This window comes from Dermacentor variabilis, chromosome 3 (genome assembly GCF_050947875.1).
Source record: "Dermacentor variabilis isolate Ectoservices chromosome 3, ASM5094787v1, whole genome shotgun sequence".
Lineage (NCBI taxonomy): Eukaryota > Metazoa > Arthropoda > Arachnida > Ixodida > Ixodidae > Dermacentor > Dermacentor variabilis.
In genome coordinates this window covers 47,691,561-47,715,192 of record NC_134570.1, presented here as the reverse complement: position 1 = coordinate 47,715,192, position 23,632 = coordinate 47,691,561, and the positions used below count along the sequence as shown (strand labels likewise).

The following is a 23,632-nucleotide window of genomic DNA, read 5'->3' as shown; positions in this document are numbered from 1 at the left end:
GCATGAAGTGATTTATACAAGATGATGACAAGATTAAATTTCTACAATTGTTAATGTGTGGCAATCGCGAAGTAGCTGAGAAACCTAGTGCGAAGGATGGATTAGACCCAAGGAACCCAATTTTTCTTTATTTTTGTGCGTGCTGTAACGGGGTTAAGTGTGTAGACTAATCTCAGCCCCAAGTCATGGTGCACTAGGTAAAATAACTGAATAAATGCAAAATAAAGCGTGCGCAATGTTGAAGTATTAAACTCATGTCGCCTTCTTTAGCTGTATATTCTTACTCCATGAGCTGTTTGTTTTAGGCCGGAAGTCATAGCGATGTGAGTAGTGCACGCTTTAAATGTGAATTGAGTATGACGCTGCGAAATTAACCATGGTTAACTGCGTGAAGGAAGCATTTTATGGGCCGAATGGAAAATCATAAATGTATTGTTTTGAAGGGGCTAATTATTTAGGTCAGCGTTTAGTCTGGTGGTAAGAGAAGCAATTGTGACAGGTCGGCAACAAGTAGTGGTATAATCATCGTTATGGGGGGGGGGGGGGAATTGTTCAGAATGCGATCAATCATAAGGGAGATCATTAATATAAACAAGAAGTAATAGAGGGTCGATAATCGATCCCTGAATAGGTATGTAATTTGGTAGCGTCACATTAATATAAACAGCTTGCTGCCTGTTAGATAGAGAGCTTTTAATTAGTCTTAATGCAGACCCAACAATACCGCTGGATATAAGCTTACCAAAACGAATACAATGAGGTATGGTGTCAGGCGCTTTGGTTAATACTTGTATACATACGCCCCAAATAGTGTAAATTTTTCTAAGAGTGTAGAGTGATCACTCTACACTCTTAAAGCCGTTGCACTTTTTTGGAGTGCATATTTGTCCCACAACAATAATCGTCATCTGTCTCGCCCGTATTTTCTTTCTTGAAAATGCTGCGCTCGTTACTTTCCAGTCGGGTATGCTATGTCATGCTGATAACGCGCATGCCGTTCGTTACTGGAAAGTACGGGGCTCGCCGCGTTAAAGAAAGGAAATGCGGACAAGACAGATGACGATTATCGTTGTGTGGCAGAAGGGGCACTCCAAAGGGTGTAAACTCTTCTAAGTGTACACTCTAAGAACAGTTTACACCCTTTGGCTTGCCCCTTCTGCCACACAAAAATAATCGTCATCTGCCTTGATGCGTTTCCTTTCTTTATCGCTGCGAGCCCAGAACTTTCCAGTAACGAATGGCACGCGCGTTATCAGCATAGAACAGTTTACACCCTTTGGAGTGCCCCTTCTGATAACGCGCGTGCCGTTCGTCACTGGAAAGTTCCGGGCTTGCAGCGATAAAGAAAGGAAACGCATCAAGGCAGATGACGATTATTTTTGTGGGGCAGAAGGGGCAAACCAAAGGGTGTAAACTGTTCTTAGAGTGTAAAGGAACTGATAACGTCATGAACGCCATTTTGAGCCCCATATTATTTTTCCTGAAAACGATAGTGCCAGCGAATGTCCACCAGGGCGCGCCGCGCGCGTCTCTAGTGGCAAACATGGCAGCTGTGCGTGGCGAAGAAACTGAGAGCGATCGAAAGAAAAACCTTTCTTACGTGATTGTTAACAATATTCCTAAATTATACCGTTCTGCAGACCTCCGTAACTTTTTCTCTGAATTCATCGAGACATCGGGATTTGACTGCTTCCATTTCCGTCACCGTCCCGAAGTTCAGCAAAAGAAGGTAACGGAAACCTCGCGATCTGATGAACTTCGTAAGGATGACGACAGCTCTGTCCCATCACGCAAAACAACGACGTGCTGCGTTGTGCGCGTCCTGGCTGACCGCGTGGACGAGTTGCTTCGAATGTACGACAAGAAGCACTGGATCGGACGTGACGGACAAACGCTGCCGACGCGATGCTTCATAAGGAAGGTTCGAGTCCGAAACTGCGAAACATCGCAAACTCCTTCGTACTTTACCCGGGGAGAACAAAAGGCACTCAGAACCGAAGAAGGTGCTGTGTTGACCGAAACAGACTTGAATACGCTCATAGAACTTCGACCGCCTCCCGCGATGCCCAACGGAAACGTGGGCACACCTACGAAAGTTTTCCTGGCGCTTATTCAAGCCTGCAAGTTCCCGCCGTACCTGATCAAGAAACTTGGACTCGTGTTTCCCCGATCGAAGTCGCGTCGCCTGTACGGAAGTGTGCCTCTTGACTACGGAGACACTGCACGGAGCTCAAGGCGCAGGGAAAACAACGTGAAAGATGGTGCCGAAGTCTCTGAAACGCCACTTGTGCGGACAGCGACTGGCACCGTCATATCCAGCGCCGCGCCCAAGAGCCGATCGAAGAACCATGGTGACGCTTCGTTGAACGCTGAGGAGGAGCAGAACTTCGACGATGCACAGAACAAGGAAGAGAGCGTAGGTGGTGTCGTTGTAGCTGGCGTGAATTATTTGTTTGAAGTGTTCAGTAGGTCGCCTCTCATGTCAGTTCTTTCCTGATATTGCGGTACGCTAAACACGCTTTATGCCGTCGGACGTGGCTTTGCACTGGTGCGAACACTGTGAAATCGCCTGCGTATTATTTTTTTAGCAGGTCCAAGAAAAATGTCACAGTGCCACATTTGCGTAGACGTGCAGACGCTGCTTCCTAGTCAAAGCTGTCTGCACTATCAGATCAGTATACTTAATCATTTAGTGTTGGTGAGATCCGTGCGACCGTACTATACGAACTGCAGAAACAAAAACACTATTTCGTAAGTTTGCTAATGAACTTCATGAGCACTGAAATGATTTCTTGTTGAAAAATGTGCAACATGCTGCAGTTTCAAGCCAGAAAGGTTCCTGAAGCAACAACTGGCTTGAAAAGGCTCACATGTGCTGCATATCCTTTTCTATATTTTTTTTTTTATATAACCATGCTGTACATACTCTCTTGTGAGGCCTGTTCTCTTGTACCACATGTGAGCTTGCTCTTTTTCTTTTAAACTGATGTCAGCGTGTTTCCTCATTACTGTAAAAACAGTACCATGCTGAATCTGAATGCCATAGGTAACAACAGCAAGAACACACAGCTGACTATAAGACAGCGGCATGTGATGGTATGAAACTGAAAGTACCGAAGGTACACAAGTCAAATGAAGTAAGCGATTCAGCACTATTTCTCATAAATGTATGTGCTTTCTACTTCAGTTTCTGTTTTTGTCAAAAAGATTTCTCGCACTAGCTACTTCCATTATTGAAAAGATACAGTGTCTGAATTTCTAAATTTCATGTTTCGTGATACAGTTGCTTTTGTTCAGGCCCGATGTTGATTAGCATATCTGTTAGATTGTTTTAGAGTATGTAGAGCAAAGGGGAGATACCTATGCACTCATGTTGAAGAACTTTCAAGCAAGCACAACATGAATTAATTAAGCAGTGGATACAAATTGTGTCTTGCATGTGATACCGCCATTGCATCTTGCTGCAAGCTGTTTCAGCGATTCCTACGAATAGTACTGCTTCGCTTTTGGCATTTTTTCCAGGTAATTACGGAGTAGGCACATATTTTGTACCATTTGTGACAGAGCATGTTCTTAATTGTATTTTTCTTGACTGTCCAGGATGATGAAGAGTGCGAGGAGTGGGACCGGCACGAAGCTCTGCACAACGACATTACATCTCAAGAACGGACTCGGGAGCGACTGTTTGAAGAGGAACTTGAAGTCCAGTGGGAGAAGGGTGGTTCAGGACTAGTCTTCTATACCGATGCACAGTTCTGGGATGAAGTGGAGGGTGACTTTGATGCCAAGACATCAGATGACTGGGATGTTGATATGAGTATCTACTACAACCCAGGTATGTGTGCTCTAGAGCAGTCTTTGCATAAACTGTCTCCGAAATCACTTTTTGCATTACTAGGCTCCTGTGTTTTCATTCTAGACAAGAATGCTTGAAGACGAAGTACGCGCTGATGTCATTGTGGCTGCTGTACTGCTGGCATTCAATCGTGCGGCAATTCGGTCGACCTATCTCCAGCTTATTTCCAACAGTGAATGGTTCACAATATGGTGTCCATTACATTGTGTGCAAGCCGTACGCACTTACAGAGGTCAAGAAAATTTGCTTTTGTTGCTTTATACCTGCTTGTAGAACGGCCTTAGTAGGACAACTTGCATCATTTATCCTCATGCTTTAGCAAGGGACACACGCATGTGAATGGGATATTGGTGCTAAATGTTGTAATGCCATAGAATCCAGTCGTAGTTCCATGGCACCATTGTCCTGTCATGATAATTTTTTGATGACGGAGTCTCTCATTGAACTTTGGACTCAGATGAGTTATCACCATTATCATCATCGTCATTATTGCATATGATCAGCATAGTCCATGATTATTTCATAATGCCACACTGGATCAGCAGGGGAATTACCTGTGTAAGTGCAGTAGTGAATTTTTTCCACATTTGTGCTTATACACAAAGCTGTTTTTCAGTTTAGAACTTTAACCTTGTCTCTTCAATGTTTGCGTTACTGTCACATGAAGTTCTAGTGGTTACAGGTTTTACTTTGTGGCCAGGATCGTCAAAAATGCTATAATTCTTTATTCTTATATAACTGTCATAAAAGTTATTTCAATCAGTATTATTCCGGAGTCCTCTGCTGCAGTATTTTTCATGGCCTCTGTGCTTTAAATGCAACATTAAAGCACAGAGGCCATCAAAATCCCATCAGTCATTCACACAAAGTTTGTGTGCAAGCAAACAAGCCGTAGAGCCAAGGTTATTGTTTAAACACGGTGAGATAAATACGTGGGTGACAGCGCATACAAGTTGTCATGATCCAGTACTCACTTGCCTGCAGAATCTGGAGACAAAGATGCACGAGACTACGTCTCCATGCTGCACTTCAAGAGGTTGAGGGAGACCTCCGAGGAGATGGACGACGAGAACAGGCTGGCTTCTTTTGAAAAACACACAAAGGCAAGTACATCACATTGCTGTTAAGTGCTATGGCCACACTATTTATGTCCACTGCCGGATGAAGGCCTGTCCTAGTTATTTTCGGTTACCCATGTCTTGTGTCAGCTGATGTCGTTCTATGCCTGCAGGTTTCCTAATTTCATCAGACCACCTAATTTTCTGCTGCCCTAAATGTCATGTCCCTTTACTTGGCACTTATTCTGTTACATACCACTGGTTAACTGCTGTATGCATTGCATGGCATACCCACTCTATCTCTTCCTTCTAATCTCAACAAAAATTTTGGCTATTCCCATTTGCTCATTAACCCACACCACTGTTTTCCTGTCCTTAACATAGCCTACAATTTTTCACTCTATCACTTAATGTGTGGTCCTTGGGTTCTTTGTTACCCACAAAATTTCTGCTCCTTAGATTACTACTGCAATGTATTGATCATACTCTTGTCTTTTTTCAAGGATAACAATAATCTGACAGTAATTATTTGGGAATGCCTACCATGCGGGCTCAAATCCATTATCATTTGTCTGGAAATTTCCTTCCCATGATTCAGGTGCCCTGTGACTAAATGGCCTAGATATAAACATGCTCTTGCACAACATTTGAGTGCTGACATACAACTATCATCAATTCTCGCTGTTTTACCAGGCTGTCAGGCATTACCATAGTTTCCTCTATATTAGCTGTCAAAACCTGCTCCTAGACTTTGCCGGCAACTATATGGGCATATAACTTTTGAGTCATTAACAGTATCTTGTCACTTTTTTTACCAGGCATCTGGCTGAGTGGTTCTTTGTTACGTCAACAGCCCTCGAGCTGCCTACTGCCGAGTAACTTTTCCTAGTAAATGTGCTCATATTTGTATTTCTGCACATTTTTCAACCATGTGTGTGTATTTGCTGCTTTGTTGCAAGAGTTCTTGCTCACAGTCTGGGAGCAGCCATGTTGTACCCCATCGTGCAACACTAACATGAACACAGAAAAAATATTTTCGCCAGGTTGGATTAGCAGCGTGGATTAGGGATGTCACATGAATAGGCAGCATTATAGTTTCAGAGGAAGGAGTCAAGCAAGGCAGCCGATGTAATGCTTAGAACAGATAATCAGTGACCATTTGCAGTAACGAATACTGCATGTTTGCACATAGAAGTTGCAAAAAGAAAAAGAAGCAGTAAAGTCGGGGTATGGGGTTATATAGGTGTAGCTTCACGTCAGCATGGCTTCGCATCAGCATGGTGCCATGAAGCCACAGCTCAAGGCAAGGTCATTTGCCAGTGAAAGTTTCAGTACGTCCTAGGGATCTCCACCCTCTCCTCGCACCCGCGTGTTGAAACTCCCTTCTGCCGTCTTTTCATGATAGCCCATTCTGCTCCTCTTTTCGATACTTCCGGTTGGTGAATAGCTCATGTGGCGCCAGAGAACCAGGATTCCTGTCACGATGAGCTGCACTCAATGGCAGTCCTTTACTCACAATGCTGCATAAGCGTAAGAGTATCAGCTTCGCCAAAGAGGTGGGGAACGGAGCCGCCGGCCGAAGATACGACTTGGCCGACCAATGAATGGAGTCTGTTTTCGCAGGGACTTGAGTGTTGTTGTATGCAGTTGTTTCGGATCTTTCATTTTTCTTTCCAGATTGTTGTAAATAGGGGTGCCGGTTAAGCGCGGAGGCAGGCTATACACTGAAAAATAGGAAATGCGTTGGAACAGTCAAGGGCAGAAAACAGTTGCATGAGGAAAATTTATAGGTTACCCCCCAAAAAGGATTAAAAAAACCTGTTATTTAAGCAAAAAGTTAACTTTTGCCTAAATAGTCAATAAAGAGAAAAAGTTTTATGTAAAGAAAAAGAAAATGTTCACTGAAACAAAAATTGTATTTAGACAGAAAATAAAATGTGTGTGGGAAGTGCTACGTTGCCCTAGAATAGAGTATGCATAATGACTGGCCCTCACTTACTGTTGTACAAACAAATCTGTTTCCGTGGAAGTTGCTTTTCTGGCTATCACATGTATTTTATCAACTCATTGACACGACTAAATTTTAACTCAATTATACATGACCTGCCGGATGTGTGTCACCATATGCTAGCTTTACCCCTACCCCACAGGTGTATTCAATTTCTTATTTCTCAAGTGCTTCATTACTGAAACAGCTCAATTTAAAAGTTCTTTTATGTCATTTTGTCAGAACCTCTTCCAATTGATTGCAATAGCTCATGTATTGTAAGTGACCTAAAATGTTGAGCTGAAACTAATGCTGACAAATGCGAGACCTGCCAGTAAAGTGTTTGCTAGCCCCTTAGCCACGTCATGAGAAATTACTGAAATACTGCTGCAGTAGCTTTTGTGGGCTCTTTCAGCTCACTTTGTGTCCATATTCCCATCTGTAGGACTAGCTACTTAACCTGACATTCCTAATTACTTTTGGTAACTGTGGGATTACGTAGGTGTTTCTAAAGTACTTGCAACAGTTGTAAAAGGGCTAACACTAGTGATTATATAATTCTGGGTCAACTGTATTTCTTTTAACCATTGCCATTACTGCAAAGCTGGGCTTTGTGTTAAATAATGAAGTTTAATGTATAGCCTTGCAAGTTCTTAACAAAAATTGGAGGACACTTAAGCTTCGCCTTTAAGACTGGAATGCAGTAGCATTCAAAGACCCCTGACTGCTTTTCATGCTTCCTGGCAACTGCAGCTTATGTAAACGTAACGTTTATTGAGAAATGCTGGCGGTGAACGCTATGCACGAAGGCAAGCTTTCTGGCAGAAATGCGGCCTCTTGCGTGGTTCGATCTCCTGTTATTGTTTCGCACATTCAGCATTTCAATCTGAAAAGAGCTAACATGAAAGATATGCGCTGTCGGTGTTTTTTTTTTTTTTCCATTACATATGTTTGTGGGTTGCCGTTCTCAAAATTCTGAGGAATCACTTTGTTAAGAATGAAAGACAAGGTATGAGCAAACTTGGTGGTAGAAGACTGGTTGGGTATGCGTGGTTCGGAATTAGGTTGGAAATTCTTTTTGCCAGAGCAACGTCTGGCGCTGGACACAGGATGCAGATGCCTTATTTTCTGCGACAAAGGGCCCTTAACACTATAGCATTAATATCGCACGAGTGCCGACCGCACCATGTGTCAGTGGCCTTGTAGCAATGAGGGGCACCCCTAAAGCAAACAGCGCAGCAGAATACATTCGAATTAGAATTCGCCTCGCATGGCTGCACATAAAGTAGCCCATCTATCCGTCTCTCGGCACTAGAAGGCCGCTGACACACCGTACAGCCACCGCTCATGTGATATTATTAAAAAATTGCAAGGGTGTATGTGTGCATCATGTACATTATGCAACTTAACCACAAGGAACTCGAAGGGCACATTAACTACACCACCAGCACACTTTCTTTAAAGCCTGTTAAGAGAAAAATGATTAAGGGCAACTGGAAGAATCTGAATGTCGCCACTAAAAGCTGAAGCTCCTTTTTGACCTAGATTTAGGTTAAACATGAGGTTCCCATAGCAACAACCTAATCATGGTGATGAGTTGCATCATTGAGACCTAATAAAATGCTGAAGCCCAGTGGGCGAAAGGCTATTGCTGTCAATGGTAGCATTGACTCTTTGCTTCTGCACTTCTTTATAATGTTTTATCAATGTACAGCCAGTTGATTCTGCCACACGAGAAAGGTCATTGAAGCTGTCTTTCCGTTTTTGTAGACTGCTACACATGGCATAGGCTTCTTTTAGCTATTATAGTCACTGATGTTAAAGCCCAGCATGTGTCCAACTCTTCTGTCGTTATGTTTTCTCTCTGTGGTTAGGGCTTTGGAAGTCGCATCCTGAAGCAGCAAGGCTGGAGCGAAGGCGAAGGTGTTGGTCGTACCAAGGAAGGCATAGCCGCTCCCATTGATGATCCTGGTCAACACCCCTGGGACAGGTCTGGATTTGGGTAAGCAAAATGCAATGTGGACTTTCAGCAATGCATGAGCGGACCTTTAGCTCAGTGAAAAGTTATAATAAAATATATCCTTTCTTTTTTTGCACTAGAGGCTTTTGTAAATCCAGGCACAATTTTGTGTGCATAGTTGGGCTGGAGCTAGCACTGTACACAGGCTCTGGCTGACCCAAAACCTTGTATGGGCTGGGAAAGGGCCACCCGATCCTCCTTTCACTCACACTGGGCCCTGGCAAAGCATCTTGGTTTGCCTGGGCACATTCAGGGTCTGACCTCAGAGCAAGAACTGTAAAGTGAAAGCGGCTCACAAGACCACTTGTTTGTCGAGCTCGAACTTACTGGAATGAATTATCTCTGCTCCAGTACATTTCTGTAAAATATTGGACAGGTTTCTAAGTTGGTCAAAGACCGGCTAAGATGCAAGGAGGGGCTCGCGAAACTTCAGACTGTATTGGCACTCTGTCTCATGCTGGCACAGTTTCCCAGTGCACTTGGGCCACACATGTACTGTGAATGCGTCATGCATTCATGGTATATCCAGCCAACTTAGTCCGGCGTGTAGGCTTGCCATGTTTGGGCCAGCTTAGGTAGGCGTGTTGTTTTTACTGTCGGTACAGGTCAAGCCCACTTCCATAAACGCGAGGTTCCTGGTGGGCTCAGACCCGGATTTCTGGCACATGAAAAGTACCGTCTTTCACCCCATCTTCTGGTGCCCTTTTGCTGCTAACTTCGATAAGTTTGATATTTTCAGACACTAAACACAGATTGCAGGAAAATATGGTGTGAATATTTTTTTTTGCGTGGTGGAAGGTTTAACATAATGGTTTGTGGCATAGCTTACACACTGTGCAGATGAAAATGCAGTCAAGGTCTTGTTGTCTGCAACAATTTCGCCTTAATCCTCACATATTGAGTCTGGAATATTAGCGGCATATCAGTGAGATGTGTGGTTCCAGCAATGCAAAAAAAAAAAAAAACAGAAACAAAAGAAGAAAGTAAAAGAGTGCCTGCTCACATCATGCCATTAGCCACAGGCAAAATTTCTATAGCAGTGAAACTTCTGCTGCTCATATCAGAGTGGAGGGCACACTTTTGGTTTTATTTGCTGGCATGAAGTGCCACGAAACTGCATAACATTGCATTTTTTTTGCACTTCCAGTTATCGAGGTGAGAAGCTGGTACGAACCTTTGCCAAGAGCAAGCGGAAGAAGCGCAGCCGTGGTGAAGCATTCATCTCGACAGTGTACGACCGGCCTCGGGAGACGGATCCACCAGATCCTCTGCTGCGCTCACATGACACCACTTACCTGCACTTTCGCAAATCATTCGTGAAGGGAAAGGGCACCAGTGAGGACTGAAATATTAACTGTAAATATTGTTTGTACATTTCATGCATAAAGCATGTTTTATTATGTATTTGTTCTCATTGTGTACATCCCTAGGCTCGTTGCAGTGTCTCAGAAGCACCAGAACTATGACGTTATGCTGTTGTGTGCTAGGTTGCAGGCTTAACCAAGATCGCTGCATTCTGATGGGGTCAGAATGAAAAAGAAAATAAATTTGCAGTTTTGCTGAGAGGTGAAGCATTGAACACGATAGCAAGACTTGGCATGTTGCCCACACTCCTCACACAAGTGTTCTAACAGTGTGCGGAGATGAAATGGGGCGACACAGCATGCGAGAGAATTGTTGCTATGCAGAAGGAACAATTCTAGCTGGATCTCACCTTGGTGGTTCACTAGATGAGACCAACAGAAAACTGTTGCCGTTTTGTCAATGCTCAATGAAAAGATTACATTTAGCTTGACGGTCCGTTTGGCTCAGACCAGTGAATGCACCACGGTGCAGTATGCACGAAGCTCCTCGGCAGGAGCACTAATGTGTGTGCAAACTATGCGCATGCCAGGAGCGGAAGCCAGTCAAAAGAAGCCAGCCCTTGCTTCAGCAGAGCCGACTGGGCAAAGCGTGGTGGTGCGAGCACTTGGCTTCGTTGTTTTTGCAGCCAGACGCACTGCGCATCTCGGGCCGCCTTCTAAACCTTTCACGCAAGGGCCTCAGCTGCGTCATTGATAGCAGGGCAGTACGGCAACAATGGTGACAGTGCAAATGCACCTTAAGTGTCCCTGTAATTGCTATTGCAAAAAAAAAAAAAAAGAGAAGCCTTTGTATCAAGATTTTATCAAGCTTTTAGTACACACTAAAGGGACACTAAAGAGGGTTGCTAATTTCACATAGATATGTAAATTACTTTTCTGAGACATGAAAAATCTGTACTGCCACATGCAGAGACTTGGTAAGTTATAGAAGGTGCAAAAACGAAAGACATGCGGCAGCAACTTTGAACTTCTCGCGTTGGCTGCCCATGATGTCAGGCATAGTATATACAGTTTCTGTTCCAGACTAATTCTTTTGTTATGACTTTTGTCTATAATAAAACAGTATGCTGCATAAACCAAAGGCTGAACGTAGAGAGTTTTAAGAACTTTTCCTGCTAATATAGCTTGCAGTCTGTGACACAAACACCAATGTATTGGCACTGCTGCTTGTGCACAAAATTCAAAATGGAATTGGCCTTTGTTTTCTCTGCTGGTAAGCAAACTTTTTCCACTAAATGCATAAAAACACTGTCTTGAAAGACTACTTTGCGTTTCTAAACTGATTTAGAACTTGCTCTCTAGCGTGCCTTTGAAGGAACCTAAGTGGTCAAGATTAATCTGGATAACATTACTATAGTGTCCTTCATAGCTCCTGTCTCCTTTAGGGCATTAAAAGCCATCTGCAACTAAATTTCACTTTGGCTAAATTTCGTATAATCGAGTAGTATATATCACTGAACCAATCTTGGTAAAGTGACAGAGCTGGTAATTGTGCAGCCTTTTTGTTAGCAGCCTTTAAACCGCACGTAAGCAGACTATTCGTGCACCTAGTGGTGTCGCTATGATGCAAATTCCAGCACGCCGCGTCCAAGATTTTTCAGCGGGCGCTCAGGCTGGCTTTTGTTTCCATGCCTGGAGAACCGCAGAGACTGCTAGGGTGGTACGCAATGATTTGGGATATTGTTGTATGCATGCACAGTGGCACCGAAGAGACTGTACGACAGTCGCGCAGTAAAGCACAACACAAGAGGGAACCTGTAGTAGACATGTCTCTCTTTTTTATTTTTGTAAATAAAAAAGTAAACTTTCATCATCTTTCCCACTTTTGACAGCAAATCATGCCTATAGCAACACAGGGGGAAGAAAACACTGGAGCCAAGCTGTACAATGTCAAACATGCACCATCGGCATCGAGTGCAAACGCAGGGTTGACGCACTTCCCCCCCGCTTCCCTCCTCCTTTGGTGATCTACACACACACAGTTAATTATGCACGTGAGAAGGGAGAGTGTGACACGCACAGACAGACAAGATAGTAGGACAATGTCCTCCTCCATCATTCCACAAGCACTCTAGGACACAGTCCTTTGGGCGGCCCCAGAGTGTCCAGGAGCGTGCGGCATACAGTGCACGGCAGACATGGGATGCACAGAGATGTGTGGTTGCGTCCAAAGGCAGCGGTGTTTAAACGGCTACATAGCCAGCAGTCCACAGTGCAAGAGATTGCTGCTGCTACTGCTTTGATACAGTAAAACTTGTACAGCTTCAACAATTTCGGTTCGACGATAGTGTGTGGTTGACCAAAAGCCAAGCTCACGCACATTGCACAAGATGGGCTGGAGCCTCCGAGAATGAAGGAAGGGTGATATGATAGGCTTTGAAAAACAAAATAGACGAATTAAAAATGGCAAAGGGGGAAAACTAAAGCAACAGGGTGCAAAGTTACAGTGTTTGCTCGAACACACTGGCCGTTTTTTCGCACAGGAAATGGCTGTGCGCTGAGGAAACGCAGTTCGGTGAATCATGGTTTTGGCTTAAACGGCTGACAATAACGTTTTGCTCATCGTTACCTGTATCTATCAAACTTTATACAGTTATAGCAGCAGCAAATTAGGTTAACCATACATAATGTTCCTTTGCATTTTTCCCCCCATTATTTGAAAAGCTGTTGTGCACGGTGGTGACCAAGACCAATGTGGGGCCACGCTGCACTTACTGTCAAATCTAAAGTACACAGTAAACATTATGCAATTGCCTGGTAAATGAGGCTAGCTGTCAAATCACCCATGCAACAAATTCAATGCTTGGCAAGCTAATGGAAATTTTAACTTGCACTTATGGCAAGTTACCTCATGAATATTGGAAACATGGATCAACACTGAATAAAAAAGAAGAGGGCAGGAATACAGGGGACAACAGGTGTGATCACAACACTTACACGTACCAACATTGAAACATTTCCATTATTGATGAGGAACACAGTCTTGCTGGAACACATTCCAAACACATGGTAAAAGTAAACTCTTGTGTTCAAAACTTCTGAATTTTCTCAATAGTGCTTGTCCAAGCATTCTGCATACGCTTGGCCCTTGAAACTACCTGCTCAGGCGCTGATATATCTATTAGGGTCTCAGGTGCACGTGCGATTCAGGTGACAGCAGTTCTTGGTGAACAGAAATGGTCATTGCATTAATTGCATCATATATTAATTGGACTTAAATGACATACACAAGGTACAACCGCAATAACAAACAAAATAACTATACGAAAAACAGATGGGAATGGTAATGGAAAGAAAGCTAGGTCTCTTGCTCATCACACGGGCAGCGACATGTTATGGTATATACACTTAGATGCTTTGTCTAGAAACATGACAGCAGTGTAACGTTGGTTAAGGGTATAACCACCAGCGCATAGTGTGTTCACGCCTAAGGGATATAATAGACTATGAAAGTCATCTGTGCTTGGCAGGCATGCCAAGCTGATGTCCTTGGACTAGCAGAATCGGCACTTCAAGCGTTTGTTTGTGTCTACTGTCATAAGCCACAGCGGTACGATACACTGAACTGCATTGTGCAAAACGACAACAAAGACAACCCCAAAATTTTTTGGAACGACCTTAATGAACTCGATAGCTAACAGCTTCAACACTAACACGTGCACAGAGCATAAAACGAAGATACATTTGTTAGAAAGCCAGTGCGAAAACTCGCCGCTTTGAGTGGCTTGCTGTCTCTAACGTCAGCAGAGAAGAATTGGAGAATGTCATAACACTCTACATACTCATCACACCAACTTATAGCCCACCCTATGCTACAAATAACCATGAGGCTTCCACAGACGTAGCCATCAAGCCGTACGTACTGAATGGTGCGCAGCTGTATACACATGCCCGCACAGCCAGGCATTGATTACCTAATGCTCCTACCAGCATGCTAGTACAAGTACAAGCTACCAGTGGGTGCTACATTATACACTGCACCATACCAGTGAAGCACCTTGAAGATCCATGTGTACTAACCTTACTGCCTAGTAGTGCTAGTTGTTCCACACTAATAGTACCATATTATACTGCAATCTAGACTGGTGCCTTTAACCAGTGTGCCTAAAGTACTTTGCATATTATTCGCTCATGATTAACCACATCCTATTAGCAAATATGATGAAGTGCACTAGGCAGCTCCTGTAACTCTCCCCACTTAAACATCCACTCGCAACAGGTTAATGGCTCAACTGAAGTAGGCAGCATATATAATACTGAGTGCAATTTGACATACTGATATAGCAAAATTCCTGTAATTAAGAAAAAAACAGCTTTACACAGTCTGCTTTACTTTTCTATGCGATTGTCCTCATGGCTTCACACATGTAACAAGACCATCACGCCAAGCAAACCATATGCTCTTGCTGTACTTTTAACCAAGCAGTCTACAAGGTCCATCTCGGCAAACCAGTAATGCTCTCGGGCTATTCTGGCCAACAGGATGTCATTTATGCAATCACAGCAACTTTCAGAGTGCCAACCAATCGCTCCGAATCTATGCTTGACGTCCCCAGTCTCTGAAGCCAACAAAGCACAACACATAGACTAACAAAGACTCTGAAGGTTCTATTCTCACTGGCAGCTGTGGACATTGACATGACTGGTAGCTTTGCAAAGTAATACCCACCACTGCAGCCACTTGTCTACGACAGTCGCAAGTAATTCATCCAGCATGCAACACGAATAGCCAACAACACAGCCACTTTTTCCTGGAAGCAGCACAACACTTGCCTCTGTTTCTGTGGTCAGTATGTGGTAACGATCATGCTATTTCTTAAGACAGATTCTGCACCTTAACAAAGTTCTAAACATTCTTCCAGAACCATGCGAAGACAATGAGCGTGCTTTTGGGGTCCTTTTTCATATGCATCCATGACCACCAAGTAGACCCTGTCATTATTTCTCTCTATGCAACAAAAACACAAATAACTAAGCATAACTATAATGAAACATTTGATGTTAAATGATGTGTCCACAGGTGCATAAGCCCAAATGCTACAATTGTGCTCAACCAGCAAGGCAAAATTATCACTAACAGCTGCAGCTCTTGCTTTCTATGTGACAGCCTCCAGTTTAACATATCCCAATGTACAGCTAACCTCAGCATAGGGAACACAGACATAATAAATCTTCAAGGTAAATCTGAAATGTTTCTTGTCGATATGAGCGTGCAACAAATATACGCTTATAACAAATATTAGATATAACAAAGGTATTTTCATGGTGGCGGTGACTTCATTACAATGAGGTTTGAGGGTATTAGACCGTGGTTTTGTAATTATGCCAGTTGAGCCATTTGTGTCACCGGAACATTATTGAACAGGTGGCCCTCTATGAGGTGTTGGTGCTAACATAAATAAGCAAAGGCAGCCTAACTTAGTATCACAATATAGTTTGAGCATCCAGCGCAGAAGACAAGGCAAGGCAGAAAAACATAAAAACACTGACAGAGGAAGAAGTGCAGTTTGGACATTCACGTCTAAAGATACTATGTGGAGTCAAGGAACTGAAATGACACTTTTCACACTACTTTTGGTGTTCCTTTAACATGTTAGTGGATGCCATAACAAAATCTCTGTGTCTAAGCCTAAGTGCCCACTTCACCCTTGAATGAACAGGTTGAGATGGGTTTATGGCAATACATCAGAGGGGGAGGCAGTTCCAAGTGACATCAATTCTCAGTTACTAAAAATCAAAAAGGGTCTTCCTACATATGTTTGACTATACACTGAACATAGAACTTATCTCTTTTTTTTTTTCACAGCGATAGCTGTTATGGGTTCTTACAGCTCTCCACCTGTCCATACACATGCCATGCTGAAAAGCCATCACCACCATGGTGGCATGGCAACAATAAGATGAAACAATGAATGAAGACACTGTATAAATTTTGAGAGTTTCATCATCATCATAATATCAGCTGATGCTGAGCAGATTTTCTAGTTAGGCTTGCTGGTTGTTCACTGTACTGGGGAACAGCGCAGAAATTCGACAAAGATGAAGAGAGGTACAAAGAAGACACACACAGCACTGTACTTTCAACAGAATATTTATTTTGCAGGTGCAGATGTTTTTATACTGATCACCACAACAAGACACCTGCAAAACACCTGTTTCGTTGAAAGTACATCCCTGTGTGTGCCTTCTTTGCGCCTCTCTTCATCTTTGGCGGATTTCTGTGCTGTTCTCCTGCACCGCTAATGCTGCCTTGAATTCCTACTGTCCACCAGCAAATTTTTCTTGCCTGGAAGCATTGCCCATTACTAAAACAGTGCAAAGCGTCATTTAACCTCAAGTACCGTAGAAGAATATTGAGACCTACATCTGGCCACAACAAAGTTCATCCCTCGTGGTCCTCTGGAAAAATTTTAATTTAAGGAAATTCCATCGTGGGAATTTTTCATTGTGTGGTCCCCTATTCAACAATATTCATTGTGAAGCCTGCCACAATTGCTCTTTCAGGTTAGCTGCGCTGACATATAAGTGTTGTTAGGAAGGGTCCGACTTGAGTTGAGACTGCACACGACCTTGTCTACCCATGCCAGTGACCACCCCTGAATTTAAGATGATACTGGCATCTATGTTGTGGGTGGAAACTCTCACTAAGGGCACTCGTTAGAACCTTAATCTCTCCGATGTCGTGAAAAATGCACACCAAGTAAAGTTTCATCTTCTTCCAATTTTCTATTTTCTTACAAATGAGGGCCAACCCAGAAATAAAATTTTTCTTTCACTTTCACATGGTGCGGCCCGCGACTACGACAATGTAGTCCCTTAGGACCAATTAAAGTTTCTTGTCTGTCTGTTTCACTTTCACATCGAACATTTTATGGTCGATTATACGTGGTACATGTCTGTTTATATGCAAATACAGTATAGTTGCTTACAGCCCAGATGGACTGAGGAAAAACAAAGAACACAAAAGTACTCAAAAACTTTTGTTTCCTGTGTTTTTTTTTTCTTTCTTTCCTTTGTTTCGTTTGCGTGTGTGCATCATCTCCAATGACATATGTTCACCACCTAGCAGAGTAGTCAGCCCTTCCAAGTTGTTGTTTAATTCTTAAACTTAGAGTCCTGACGTCTTCCTCAGCAAATTCCATTACTTCTCACCTCTATCCGTTTTATTTTTCTGATATTAAGACAAGCCTGTCTATAAATCACTGCACTGTACTTGACACTGACTCTTTCAGATGATTACCAGAGCTATTGGTCCTGCTGCCCTTGGAACGCTGCAACCTTACGGTGCGTTTCTGTACCCCTTAGATTGTTTATTGCGCTCAGTACATCAGCCTTCATTGTGGCATTGCGTGAAATGCTGACAGCTCATATTCACAAACACATGGGCTGCCTACATTCAGCTATAAGGGTTCCATTCCTCAAACAAGTTTTTTTTTTTCCTTCTCGAGAACGGATGGAGTGCCTACACATGAGAAAAAATGGGAATTTGCTTAAGGAAGAACAGACACCCCTCTCAAGTGCATCCTTAAATCCATCCCATCCATGAGGCAAGAAACAGCTCACAAAAATGTGGATCATGGCTCCAGGAGAAAAAAGAAAGAAAGAAAGAAAAAAAAAACATTAAGAGCCATGCTAGGAAGCCAACATGCACAGTACATACAAGTACACTAACGAATTACACAGCAGTGAACAGAAAAAGAGTGGTCTTTGTTACACAAACTGAAGAAGTCACTGCTTGCACAATTAAAACAACACACTGAACTAACAGCTCCACAGCTTTTCTAGGACAGCGCCATTAAACATATAAATGAAAAACATGTCTCATTACTTGTGTATTCTCTCGTGACAGTAGATAACAAAGCAAACAAGTGAGAAAAAAGAGAGAGAGAAAGAGAGTAACACATTGTAATGTCTCTTAACTTATGCAAAGATGGCACTTGTATATGAGTTTTTATAAGATGCCTTAGGAACCTTGCAATCATGTGAACAATAAACTCATCTAAAACATGTAAACAAGGTTTCACCTCAAACAAAGCAACAAATAAAAAAAAACAAGAAAAAATATTTCAGTGCTGTACAACATTTGGTGGTCTCTTAGAATTGGACATGTGGCCCACTGAGATAGAAGCATGGCTAAAAAGTCATGGCAGTCAGAATGCTTGTAATACTTGCATGTAAGGATTCAGTACACGAGCATTTTTAGCCTTGCAAAAAGTGCTAGAGAAAGAAAGAAAAAGAAAACGAAAAAAAAAAACCACCCGCATCGCAAAAGGAACGAACACATACGGGTTCCATTCACAACCATGAAAACAGAGTGAGTTGCAAAAAACTAGTGTGGAGTAGAGTTTTGTGTTTTGTTTTTTCAATAGAGCACACAAAATGAACAAACAGAATTCAAGGAATGCAACAGAGGAACAAACGTGGTACTTTAAGGAGGATGCATGCTGTCTGTTATTGTGCCAAGAAAGGCTGTTTGTTAGCTTTGCAGAATGCAAATAAGCGTCACCTGACATTCTCCCAGGAAATTATGAATTTTTCTCGAATTATTAGAAGCTGCATGCATAAAGTATGGTTCGAAATAAAGATATGGCTTACTGCAAGAACAGGTACACAAAATAGCATAAACAGATGTACAGCTGTTATACTTATTACACACTTGCATTTGTGGCAGCCATATAGAATTTGATGGCACCCACCAACACGCAGAGTAGCCTGGAGGTATGTTTAGAATATTTATTGACCTATAAATGTTACTTTAATTAGCCGTTATTGGCCATATTAACTAGCTCTAGGAAGCCAAAAAATCTGACATGTTGTTAGGTTCATAATGCAAAATTGCATTAGCAAACAGGAAAGACATAAGTCTACAGAAATAATACATTGAAAAAGGCTGAACCTCCACTCTGACAAAATATGTTGTAGATTTCGCATACTGTGGGATAGGAATCCAACCAAAATTTTATGCTTGTCTAAATTAACCTGAGCTGCATATTATCCAAGTTTGAACAACCATAAGTTTATGGCATCTGATGCTTTTAGCACAGCCTACAACGGCAAGGAAATGGTGACGCCAAAGAAGTGTGCCATAACCACATTCAACAGCATATGCAATGCTGAGATGCAAAATTCTATGCAATAACAAATCTCACAATCATGCTTCAGCTTTAGCGTGCTTTGGCCGGTACAGTGCAACATTGTACATTAAAAGGACCAGTAAGCTGGGTCGGTAACAAAAGTAACAACATGATCACATTGTGTTTGAGAAAGTTTCCGTCACAAATACTACAAGAATGATGGCTTGTAGTACATGAATATTTTTTGCATCACTATCATTAGGGGCCAATTATTTTGGAATGCTTGAAACAGGCTACTACTTTTAATGTACAAAGCAGTTAATGGTTTAGTAAAGAACAAAGCAATGCCATCCAAGAAGTACACAAGTGCGACAGAGCCATAGATTTACTTGGGAAGTGTTTGCCTCCTGGAGCAATACAACATTTGGTTAAACTTCACTTCATATTAATGCCCACTTAAACATCTTTGTGTGCTTATGACAAACTAGCACAAAACATGCACTACTGTAGTAATGGTTTCAGTCATACCTCTAGGGTAATGGCAAGACTTACGGACAAACATTCAAAACAAGATTGGCCTCAAAAGAAATGGTCATTCTAATTTGTCTCTGGAAAATGATGGCTTCTTTGAAAATCCATGTGTTCAGCCTGAGTGTGAAGGAAGCTTTGTTGTGCGAACTTTATGATGAAGAGAAACACCATGTTTTCTCCCATATAAGACAGCTAGTAGTGGGCCTGTAATCTGTGTACAAAAAACTGTCCACAACTGTGGGCACGAACCACAGCACCCAGAAATAAAAAATATGTTATATACCTTCAGTCATTACAGTCATTAATGCCCTTGCTTTTGCCTTACATAGAAGTGCAGCGTGACTTCATGGCAATATGTTGTGCGCTGCCATGAAGCCGCACCATGCTACATCAGGTCTTCACTGCAATGCTGGTAGCCTGCCGTGAAGCCAAGCCACAATGCAAAGCAAAATTTACATACAACCAGCATTCACATGCAGTAAAGTTAAGGTGCTTTTTGATGCTGGTGCCATGCGTGAAAATACTATTAAATGTTAAACTGCCGTATTGCAATACCCATCATAGCCACGGCATGTGTTAGTAGAGTAGGTGCTAATGTGCATGTGACGTGCGTCAATGTAAACAACACTCTTAAAATAACTTTTGTACACAAACGTAAAAAACAAAAAGAGTGCATGTGTTTGGTTGCAACAAGTGCTGAATATAAAGTCAGGACCGTGGTAACAAGGAGCCTGACAACAACTCCTTATTTAGTTATAATAGTGACTAGATTTCTTGAGAGAGAGCATATGTAGGTTTATGTAGCCTGAACTTGCAGCACCGACCATGTAAAACAAGAAGCACTAGAATAAAGCTGCAAAGAAAGTGTGCCTTTTTTACGCTTGGCTTTGGCATTGCACAGCATGGTATCTGAACAAACAGTTCTTCGAGCTTAATGGTACGGTATAGAATGTCTTGAAAGATATGAAGCACTTTGTATTCTTTTAAATCATGTGACCATGGTCGCATGTATGATCACTGATTACACCAGCATCCGGGATTGCTGTGGGCTTCTATAGACTTCGAGTAGACTAGTCTCTCCTGATTATCAATCATCCATTAGCACTTGCAATCAATGAAAAGCAATGACGGATGCACTAAGTCTATCCTGTCAACATGCTCGCATGCATTTGTACCCCTGTTGTTTTATTTCTCTATTTTTCTGTTTAGCCATTTCTGACTAGCGTGACACAATAATAAAACCTGCAGCATCCTTCCTGTGTAAACAACTCAATTAAGAAAACCTGTGTAACCCTCATAACAGCAAACAATAAAGAATTTCCTCATAACAGCTGGCAGCCAGAAACACTTATAAGGACACCACCATTACATTTGACACCTTTTGTACAATGAGCTCTCTACATTTTCCACATGCAACATTTAGGGCTGCTCAAAAAGGTTTGACTAAACTTGCCGCATCTGACATGCACACTTCTCAAGGTAAGAAAAAAAAATCATTCTCGAAAGGTCAACAACGATACTCACATTCCAACTATGTTTTGCACTAAAAGTAGGCCACACGTGGAAGGGCTGGGGATGAAAAACACTGTGACCTGAGCACCTTCCTGCAAAAAAAAAAGTCCGTGCCAACCACACCAACACTGGCGACAACAAGGGCGTCGCCAGTGTGTCGCCTTGACATCGAAGTGATCATGGCCACTGAGCATCACACGGAGCACTCGCAGCATGTGTTGTTTGTGGCACTAGGCCATCAAAAGATGGTCATCTCACAACCTACGTCCAAGAAGGCAGGGTTACTCTTCTCGTTTGTCCTCTTCCCCGCCGTGAGTGCAACAGATTCTTTCCTGTGTCTTCGTGCAGACTAAGCATCACCAAGGCATCGCAAAACAGGAATGGTGACGGCGCTCACTGCTGCCAAGATGGATCGAGCCCTCCGGGAAAGCCACAAAGCGTAAGTAAAACACAGTACACTGATGGCGATACTGTCACTAGGTGTAAGCGTCTCATCTCACACCACTTTGTTCGGGTAGTGTTTCTAACTTGAAATCTTGATAGGCGGCAGAAAAATGGCGCCGCACACTCAAACCCTTTATCTTCCCAACGAGGAACAATCACGTGGTGGACAAAGCACATTCACCAAATGCAACAAAGATTCTTGTTCTCAAAGTTACTTTGCAGTTGACATGCGTCGTCCTTTGCTATGCATCCATGTAGCAACTTGTGCTTGCGTAAAGTCCTCAGCTGGTATTACAGCAAGCACATTTGACGACGCAACATCCACCTTGTGGCACATCTTCCTTGCAAAGCATCTCCTTCCTTGCGCATCTTGTCTATCCATAAAGCTTGCAGAAGCTGCGGCTCCAACTATGCTGGTCCTGCTAGCTAAAAGTGCATGACCTATCAGTCTTGAAAAGCAAGCTTTTAGCACACTGAAAGCCGGCATGCAAGTCCTTCCTACCAGCATCCAACTACACAGCCAAGCTTCACAAGTGATACTTCAACTCACAATAATTAGTGCAGAGGTAATTCCATGCAGGTGCGTCGAAGCAAACTTGCACCTTCTGGAACAGGGAATATTCTTGCAAAAGGCGACGGTGAATCCTACAGATGTTGCTTGAGTGGAAAGACAAAACAACTGTGGCGGTGCAGAAACATGGCATATTGGGTGATGGCAACAGTCTTGTGCACAGGTGTTCTTTCTAGCCCGAGGTGTGCTCTTCGGGTGCCTCGGAAGCATCATGGCCCAGCTCAAACCTATGGTGATGAACTGATGAGGAGACATGACGGCCATGACTCACGGTGACGAAACGCGCTCACACTTTACTGCTACCCGAGCCAGTCTTGAGGGCACCACCAGAAGTGGAGGAAGGGCCAGGGGACGCCGGCGAGGCTGACAGTGGGTAGGAAGTTGTTCGCTTGGCTGAGCGTCGTCGCCTCAAAGCACTGGCTGGACCAGAGAGACCCTGGCCAGGCAGCCCAAAGCAGCCACGTGACAGAACCATGCGGGCATTGCCCTGGGCCGGCCGGCACAGCGGCAGGCCTGGACTCTTCAAGTCCGTCAAGTGAAGCGCGTAGCCTTCGGAGAGCACCTGCAGAGCAAAGAATAATTTGAATGACAAAAAAGAAAAATATTATTGGCCTAACTGGTGTTTACTAGAGGACATACTAGGATACGTAGTTATAACTTTCCTGCAAACTTCTTTCCACTTACGGATTACTAGGTGACCGGAGCCATGGACAGCAGTAGCAAACCTGGTAGCGACATCTTGTGGCGATTCGTCTAACTACAGTACATTTGAAAATTGTGTTGTATGATTGTTCTCGTTCCAAACAAACCATAAGAGGACTATACGGTAATGACTATATGATTAACAGCGTTGTTGCTGCTGTACACCACTTCCGTCACCCAGCATTCCACAAACTGCAAGATTTTCATGGACACGCTAAAGCACTGTTTTACCACTGGAAGCATAAGGAATATATAACACACACACACACACACACACACACACACACACACACACACACACACACACACACACACACACACACACACACAAACACACACACACACACACACACACACACACACACACACACACACACACACACACACACACACGTACACGTACACGGAGGCAGCATGCGCACAGAAAGCAACATTGAAGTGGCACAGCATGCTAATGTAACCACAATCGGTGGCTGTAGATACCACAATGTTGCATCCTTCGCTTGTTGCCTC

At 43.0% G+C, this 23,632-nt stretch overlaps 2 protein-coding genes across 5 annotated transcripts in view; one reads left to right on the top strand and one right to left on the bottom strand.

Annotated features, from left to right (window-relative positions):
• Positions 1 to 1,523: 1,523 nt before the first annotated feature.
• Positions 1,524 to 21,841, top strand: LOC142575540 (G patch domain-containing protein 3-like). 3 transcript variants are annotated; one of them, XR_012826663.1, is made up of 7 exons: positions 1,524 to 2,416; positions 3,601 to 3,835; positions 4,841 to 4,959; positions 8,776 to 8,903; positions 10,069 to 10,277; positions 17,518 to 17,569; positions 21,751 to 21,841. XR_012826663.1 is itself a non-coding variant. In XM_075684968.1 (6 exons), the coding sequence occupies exons 1-5, from the start codon at positions 1,544 to 1,546 to the stop codon at positions 10,265 to 10,267; spliced, it is 1,554 nt and encodes a 517-aa protein (XP_075541083.1). In that variant the 5' UTR covers positions 1,524 to 1,543; the 3' UTR covers positions 10,268 to 10,277; positions 17,518 to 17,696. The 3 variants fall into 3 exon arrangements, 2 of the variants coding, with proteins under 2 accessions (XP_075541083.1, XP_075541082.1); XM_075684968.1 differs by lacking the exon at positions 21,751 to 21,841 and having other exon boundaries at positions 17,518 to 17,696; XM_075684967.1 differs by lacking the exons at positions 17,518 to 17,569; positions 21,751 to 21,841 and having other exon boundaries at positions 10,069 to 10,325.
• Positions 17,972 to 23,632, bottom strand: part of rdgB (retinal degeneration B) — a 50,539-nt gene continuing 44,878 nt past the window's right edge. For both annotated transcript variants that reach the window (XM_075684964.1, XM_075684965.1), the window contains one exon: positions 17,972 to 22,979. In XM_075684964.1, coding sequence (XP_075541079.1) covers positions 22,704 to 22,979 — 276 coding nt within the window. In that variant the 3' untranslated portion in view covers positions 17,972 to 22,703. The remainder of the gene's footprint in view (positions 22,980 to 23,632) is intronic.

Excerpts from the sequence above, each read along its gene's own strand:
- LOC142575540 (XM_075684968.1), top strand. The coding sequence starts at position 1,544 with ATGGCAGCTGTGCGTGGCGAAGAAACTGAGAGCGATCGAAAGAAAAAC. Across the intron at positions 3,836-4,840 it reads GAGTATCTACTACAACCCAG|AATCTGGAGACAAAGATGCA; the intron begins GTATGTGTGCTC and ends ACTTGCCTGCAG. Across the intron at positions 8,904-10,068 it reads TGGGACAGGTCTGGATTTGG|TTATCGAGGTGAGAAGCTGG; the intron begins GTAAGCAAAATG and ends TTGCACTTCCAG.